At 57.8% G+C, this 7750-nt stretch overlaps 1 protein-coding gene across 1 annotated transcript; it reads right to left on the bottom strand.

Moving 5' to 3' along the window:
- Positions 1 to 2349: 2349 nt before the first annotated feature.
- NOBOX (NOBOX oogenesis homeobox) lies at positions 2350 to 6719 on the bottom strand. Its single transcript, XM_032866201.1, has 8 exons — positions 6656 to 6719; positions 5643 to 6188; positions 5148 to 5374; positions 4825 to 4937; positions 4461 to 4546; positions 4005 to 4236; positions 3396 to 3700; positions 2350 to 2651 (listed from the first exon to the last, which is right to left on the bottom strand). Exons 1-8 carry the CDS (start codon positions 6717 to 6719, stop codon positions 2350 to 2352), a joined length of 1875 nt encoding a protein of 624 aa, XP_032722092.1.
- Positions 6720 to 7750: the final 1031 nt, after the last annotated feature.

Below are 7750 nucleotides of genomic sequence, written 5' to 3'. Positions count from 1 at the left end.
CCATGGACCTCAGATTTTGTAACACTGGATCTATTTTTTGCAGCACATGGAAAGCAACACTCAGATCAATTAAACAATAGTGATGTCTCCTGGGGCACCTGGGTGGCTCAGTGGGTTAAAGCCTCTGCCTTCAGCTCAGGTCATGGTCTTGGGGTCCTGGGATCGAGCCCCGCATCGCATCGCGCTCTCTCCTCAGCAGGGAGCCTGCTTCCCTCTCTCTCTGCCTGCCTCTCTGCCTACTTGTGATCTCTGTCAAATAAATAAAATCTTTAAAAAAATAGTGATTTCTCCCTAGCAGAAGAAAGAACTCAATGATAATTAAAGCTTTCAAAACTTCCGTGGCCCCTTGCCTAGGCGACTTAGTCAGCCACCTTTGTGGCCTGTGACTGGAAAATCAAGACTCAGCAGTCCTCCATCTGTGGGGGCATAGAGGAGACTCCGGGGTTTGTCAGGAGGTTGGACTTGTCAGCTTGTCAGTTTTCTTCTACCTCTAGGATTCTATGCTTCTAATAACTTTTCACCATTTTCTGTTTGGTCTACCATTATTTCTTAGTTATTATCTCATTTCTTTTTAGTCCACCATTAGAACGTGTAACGCTTTTTAGCTGTGTTGCATGTAGGCATAGCATTTTTTTCCCAAGATTTTATTTATTTGAGAGAGGTGGGGGGAACTAGTGGAGGGGATGGGCAGAGGGAGAGGGAGAAGAGCCTGACACAGGGCTCAGTCCTAGGGTCCTGGAATCATGGCCTGAGCTGAAGGCAGTCGCTTAACCAACTGAGCCACGCAGGTGCCCCAGGCATAGACCTTGAAGTCCCTTTCCCTCCAGTTCCTGGCTTTAGATGGCTACACTGTTGCATTTGCTCCATACTCAGTTGCTACGATTCTGAGGGGCAGGAGCCTGAACCAATTAAGAGCTGGCGGGGAAAATACCCAGCCTCCCCAGGGGGCTCACGGGGCTCTGAAAGCATTGTGGTGGCTGCTGGAAAGAGTGGGGCAGTAGCATGGGATGGAACAGGGAGAGCCTTCCATCGCTCCCCCTTACGTCTACTCTTAGGCTGCTCATGCCGTGGGCCTCATGGGACAGAGCGCAAAAACAAAAGATTTGTGAAACATATACTTTAAAGGACCCAGATATGAATCATAACCTAAGTCCTTTCAGATTTCAACATACACATTCTAATCCCGAAATTAAGGTTGTTGAAGCCGGGCTGTTCCAACCCTTGAGAGGCAGGGGGAGTCATCGGCTAGAACGGCAGAGCTGAGCTACGCAGTACCATCGGTTCAGGAAACCCTACAGAGACACACATGTGTTTTTGTGCAACCAAGAACTTTCTTCTCCATTTCCAAATATTTTGCCGAAAATTTTAGTTCTTAGGAGTCATGACTCTAGAACTAGTATGACAAATATAAGTTAAGTACTTAATACACGTTTTGGGGGGAAAAAGTGTATTTTCCAATAATCATAGTGTTTGGAGGTCCAGAAGGGTACACATACTCACCCTCACCAAACACAGCGATATGGCTTGAATCGAAAGCCCTCAGTACCTAGTGATTTGGGCACTGCAGGGCCATTAGATGTGGGTGCTACACAAACAGGTAGGAACATCCTCTCCTTGGTGCTCCCACCCCTCATTCCTAGGTCTCTCCCTAAAAAAGAGCTTTGGAAAAATAAGTTACGATTCGCAATGCTAGAGACTTGACCTAAAATATCCTTGACTGTCTCCTGTAATCCTATTCCTGTAAAGCCCAAATTTTGGAGAGAAGTCCGGGCTCAGATTTGCTCAGGTTCAGTCCCGAGTTTGGGACTAGAGCATGATTTAATGTCAGGACTGAAAACAAGGCCCAAGACGCCCAATTTCTCCTCCAGCAGGAGAGATGGGCCCAGGGAAGATGGCAGGTTCCACGGGATCATGCCCAAAGGAGACCTGGCCTGGACAGCTCGGATGGCATCCAGCAACCAACCGGTCAGCTGAGGGGAAGGCGGTGAAAGAAATGCAGCTTTTAATCAGTGAGCGGGGAGACACATAATCACTGAGGGGAACCCAAGAGTAAACCAGTTTACTGGCCACAACAGACACCGGCTCATTCGTCCGGCAAGGAAAGGCACGTCAACGTACACAGTGTTCGGAAGTCACGCGCACCCTCCTTGGGCTCGAGGCTGCCGCACAGGGGTGTGGAAGAGAGGGTGGGGCCAGCCTTCACCCTTCTCAAGTCAGGGCCAGCTAGGTGGGCCCAGAGAGGGGGGATGTCCGACTTCCACCGTCGACAGAGTCCACAGTCCTTCCCGACGCGGCCGGCTCCTCCGTGGCACCCTACCCCCCTCCCACTCCCCCTCCTTGGCCCCACGACTAGGGGCCGCAGCTGTCCTTGTCTTCATCTCCGACCTCCTGCAGTGCTAGGGGCTCCTCCCCGGAGGTGGCAGGCGGCTCCTCTCGGGTCTTGTCAAGGAAGGACGCCGGTCCTGGTCCGGCCGCCTCCGGCAGCGGGGCGCCACCTGGAGAAGGCCGCCGGCTCCCGGCCGGAGCGCAGGGCGCCGGGGGCAGATCCGGGAGGAAGCCCTCGCCTCCCGGCGGGTGCCCCAAGGCTTGCGGACAGAAGGGACCAGGGAAAGGCAGGTCTGGCAAGCAAGGGTCATTCCAAGGGACTGTACCTGCGGGGTCGGAGTGCAGAAAGGTCAGACAGGATGACGGGCACCCACCGCCCTTCAACATCCTCTGGGACAGACTCCCCTCCCTCTCCCACCGGAACGCAGCGTAGGAGCCCCGCGCCAGTGTAGACGAGGTGCTGACACCGGGAGCCCCCACGGGACTGGCTCGCTCCTGACTCCAGGTTCTGCGGTTTGGTAACGTGGACACAGAGTGGCCTGTGGGGCAGGCGGGCGCCCCCCCCCCAACATGCAGACGGCCGGGAGGCCGGGAATGGACTGCACATCTCTCTCCTCCCCTTCTACGGGAACTGGTTCTCACTACGATTGCTGCGTCCGGATTCCAGAGGTGGGGGGGGGGGCTGTCCGGATGCTCATCCGCTGCCACTTATTCTGTACCTTCCCCTCACGTCCTGTTTCCCTCCTACTGTTTCTCACCCTCAGCAAGTCCCTCCCCGAAAGAGGAACACGATTCCCATTAGAGGAACACAATTCCCATTTCAGGCCAGAAACGGAGACTGGGCAGAGCTGGGAATGGCCGCGCTGGACCTCAGGCTTCAGGTTTCCCAACGCCAGGGCTCTCACCGTGCAGCTCCCCAGACGAAAGCTCCATAAAGCCAAGCAGATGCGCGGAAAGGGGATTCGCTCACCGCCTCGCCCTGCCTCAGCCCGCCCTCGGCCAGCGAGGCTCCCTGTCCCTTCTCACCTCCCGCAGTCACGAGGGGCCCTTCTCTTCCAGCCCCAACTCACCCACGTTCCCCGCAGGGGGCTGCAGCACCATCGGCCCTGGCGGGGGGCCCAGGAAGTAACCCTGAGAGGGACCCGCATTGGGGCCATAAGGCGACGTGAAGAGGGAGTCATCCGGCAACGGAGGGATCAGGGAGGAGGGCGTGGGGAAGGGGAAGGAGTGCAGGTAGGAGTACTGGGGTTGAGGCTGCTGGTAAAGCTGGGGCTGCGGGGCCTGGGGGAACAGGGGCGGTCCTGGTGGGGGGCTCTGCTGGTACTCCTGGGGCTCCAGCTCCTCCAAGTATGAACAGAGGGATGGTGGCGTGACACTGGGGGGGACAAAGAAGTATTTTGAGAGGCTCAGGGGTAGTAGCTTCCTCACTGTGGCCACACAGTAGTTGAGTCCCTCCGCATGTCCACGACCCCAGACTTGCCACTTCCTTTGCTTTCTCTTCCAGTTCCTGGCTTCTCATACCTCCTTGCTGTGAGAGTCTAGATCTTTCCCACCTTATGCTTTTAATCCTCATCACAATTAGGACTCCTCCTCTCAGCTAACCATCCCCACGAAGATATCTTTTCTCCTTCTATACCTGCCCAAGATAACTCAGGGACCACCCCCATCAGTCTCCATACCTTGTCCCCCAGGATCCGCAGGAGCCATCTTTGTGGCTGTTGTCACTGCCAGGAGTATCCAGAAGCAAAGGCATCATTTGGGGGGTAGGGACAGGGCCCAGGGGAAAAGGAAGGTTGACTCTTCGGACAGGGGGGGGGCTAAAGAGTGGTGGGGTCACGGCTGCCCTTTGCGTGTTCTCACTCTGTTGGGCTGGGGCCAAAGTCTGGTCAGAGGTCAGCAGCATGGGGGGCTCTAGGAACCAAAGCCAAAGAGAGGTTACAAGGGTAAGAGAGTGGGGACGCAGATTTGGAATTATGGATGGTTAAAAGTGTGCCATGCCTAGGTCCCCTTGACTAGGCCCCACTGGACCAAAACCCTAGAGAGCACTGGCCCACTTCCCCATCTATCTAGAAAGAACTCTGTCTTTCCAGCCGCCACTTCCCCCCCATATAACTCTCAGAAGGTGGTCAGCTTACCTGTGAGAGTATCCAGAGTGGGCTCCTGAGAGAAGGTACCAGGCTCTGGGGCCAGGGGCATGGTAGGTGGCAGCTCGGCTGCAGTGCTGGAGGCAGGCAGAGTGAAGACTGTAGTCCTAGTGTCCCTAGATTTAGACCAGGGCTTCAGTGCAGGGAAAGGGACACCAGAGTCCCAAACACTGCCTTCCTGCAAGACACTGGCAACTTCCCGACCCCCTCCATCCAAAGTGTCTCTAAATATCAGCCAAGAACTCCAGCTTCATGGCCAACTTTCCAACACTCTCTCCCTCTAGACCCCAGGAGCCCAGCTCAGAGCCCACTTCCTACCTATGAGGAAGAGATTTAGGAAGAGGAGAAATTCTACCTGCACTGACTGCCGGCAGGGGTAAGGGGAGGGCCCACAGGACTGCCCTTGTTCTCCTTTCCGTTCAGCTTCTCCACTTTTCGCCACTTCGCCCGGCGATTCTGGAACCACACCTGTAGGGCAGAGACCCTTGTAGAGTTCCAGAAACTTGGAAGAGACCAAGATTCAGGCTCTGAGTGTTGCATGACTTTAGGAGGTCACTCTACACTCACTGACTTTCTCTGTGACAGTGGTTTTAGGAAAAGGTTCACCTACATAGCTCTGAAGTATTTTCCTCTTCTAATCTGAGGCGGTACCAACATGGAAATGCGCAGAAACACAGCCAGATTTATAGACCTAACCTCAGCCTCTAAAGGGAGCTGCTGAGCACTTGCTATGCTCCCCAAGAGTTCCAGTTGGTCGTTTCTCCTCCACCTGGAGACCCGTTGGCCAACCCCCATTACCATGATGCGTTGGGGGGTAACCCCCACCGTCTGGGCAATCTCCCGGCGCTTATCGCCATCTGGATAGTGGTCTTCTTGGAAGATCCTTTCTAGCTCCTCCAGCTGGTCTGGAAGAAGAAGACACGTGCATGAGGACAGTGATGTGGCAGCTGATGAGAAAGACAGATGACTTCCTGACGAGACCACTGTTCCTAACCCAAGGGTCTTCCCAGGGCCTTGCAACTAAGTTCCCCATTAGGCTGGTGCCTTCTCTCTCTCCTGGGCTTTGTGGCAAGGAACTGTGAGGTGTTTACTTTCTGGCTCCTTCTAGCCTGGTCCCAATTTCACTTTCTGATGAAGCAGCCCATTGAGGGCCTCTCACCTTCACGGACTTACCTGAGCGGTATAGGGTCCGAGTCTTTTTCCGAACTTGGCAGGTCACTTCTGGGGTCCTCTTCTGATCTGTGTTTTGTCTGTTCTGAGCCAATGTGCTGAGGAGGTTGGCCAGATGGCAGGGCCCCGGGCCTGACCCGCAAGGCACTAGGTTGTGCGTGGCACGGGTGGAGTTAATGACGCTGGGAGATGAGGCGGAGGCCAAACCCCCAACACTGAGCGTTTTCTGCTTACTGGAGGCTGGAGAGTAGGACCTCTTCCCTGGCTTTGCCTCTCTCACTGGGAAGGAACCACCTTCCCCGGGAGGCCCACGTCTCGGTGAGTCCATAACTGTGTCTTTGTGGAGAGTCCCGGAGCCAGATGACCAGCTCACTCTCCCCGTATCTGCCCCAGCTGGTTCTCCAGGGGCCTCTGATGGCAGCTTCTCCCCAGCGGCCGGGTGGGAGGGGGGCAGTTCCTCACTTGGGGCATTCCGGCTGTGGGGGGCTGGCCTCTGCAGCAGCTCCTCCTCTGGCGCAGCAGCCGGGGGCTCGCCTCCACCGTCCTGACCTGTGGGGAACAGCACCCACAGAGCTTAGCAGCAGGGAGAAGGAAGAGCCTGGACTTCGAGGATGTGCTGCTTCCTGCTCTGTCCTGTTTGGCCTCCAGCTTTCGTGCGTCCACTCGCCAAGGAGGGCAGTAATTCTAGGCTTACCGTTCTCTCTCGGCTGTTGCAAAGATCGAATGAGCTAATCCTCTGCTTTGAAAGATGTGAACAAACATAGGCACCCATGAGGGGGCCTGAGCTCGCATACACAGACCGTGGGAGAGCAGTCCTAATCTGGGGGGTACTTACTTTCTGGGAGCTGCCTGGGTTCTTCCCCCCAGACCTCCCCCAGGAATGTGAGTCAAGGGACAGGAATCTGTTCAGACATTTCTAAGGGACAAATGGTGAGGCTGAGAGCGTCCTGGGAGAGAGACCGAGAGGCTGCTGCTTCTAAGACTGCATCTTATTCTGCCGCAGGTAGGGGCTTTACTGCTTAAGAGAAGGGACAAGGACAGGCTGGCTGGTGGTATAAGGAAGGAGAGTGGGGGGCACATTGGGTTTCCAGCATTTTAGGCGAGCTTGTAGCTTAGAGAAACTAACTGGCACATAGTACGTGCTCAATGCATGCGACGTGTTAGAGCGCTCGGCCTTGAGAGGAAAGGGCGCAGGGGCCGGAACGCAGACAAGACGGGTCCGAGGGCTCGGCGTGCGCAGGGATGGGAGCCGCAAGGACGGAGGGCGCGCGCTGGTGGGCCTCCCTCGCACCGCCCAGCACCCGCAGCCCCTCAGCCCACCCTAACCCCGAAGCCAGCCAACTCGGGCCGTGTGGCCAGAAGCCGCCCCACGCTCACCCCGCGGTTCTGGGCAGGCCTCCTGGGTGGGTTCCATGGCCCGGACTCGCGCCGCCGAGACCCGCCGGGCTGCCCTGGCGCGGCCTAATGAAGCCTCGCCGGCGGGCAGGTGTGCAGGGGCCTCCCGGGCCCTGGGGAGCCCGAGCCCGCGCCCCTCACCGCGCCGCCAGGGCGAGGCCCACCCGGGCGGGAGGCGCGTGGGGCAGCTGCAGGGCCGCGCGGGCCTGGCAGCCGCCCCGCCCCCACCGGCCCCGAGGGCGGCCCAGGTGTGCGGCCCGCCGCCCCTCCCTTCCTCTCCCCTCCCCTCGGCCGCAGCTCCCCCGGCAAGGCCGCCTGGTCTCCGAGGGCTGCCGACAGCCCCGGGCCCCGCGGCGCCCCGGGGACCGGCCTCTCCGTGCTGGCCGAGGGAAGGCCACTCTGGGGCCACTCATCACGGGAGCCCCACACGCTGGGCTCGCGAAGGCTTCCCCAGGCCTCAAGATGAACGCGCCCCCAAGACGCCTCCTGACCGAAGGTTCTGAGAGCGCGGAGCTGGCCTGGGGACGAGGAGGAGGCTGCAGGAGCCGGGCAGCCAGGTAAGCCGCACGAGGCCAGAGTGCGCAGGCGGCACGCGTGGGAAGGAGCGGGGCGCACCGGCCCTCCAGGCCGCGGGTACCCCTCCAGGAGCCGTCGTGGGCCCAGGGTTCCTGGTCGTCCCCCCCGCCCCACACACACACTTGATGTCCCATTTTGAT

The sequence above is a fragment of the Lontra canadensis genome, unplaced genomic scaffold, assembly GCF_010015895.1.
Source record: "Lontra canadensis isolate GAN:19392208 unplaced genomic scaffold, GSC_riverotter_1.0 scaffold2, whole genome shotgun sequence".
NCBI classification, from domain to species: domain Eukaryota; kingdom Metazoa; phylum Chordata; class Mammalia; order Carnivora; family Mustelidae; genus Lontra; species Lontra canadensis.
The sequence above is the reverse complement of the archived record's forward strand: the minus strand, read 5'-3'. Positions and strand labels throughout refer to the sequence as shown.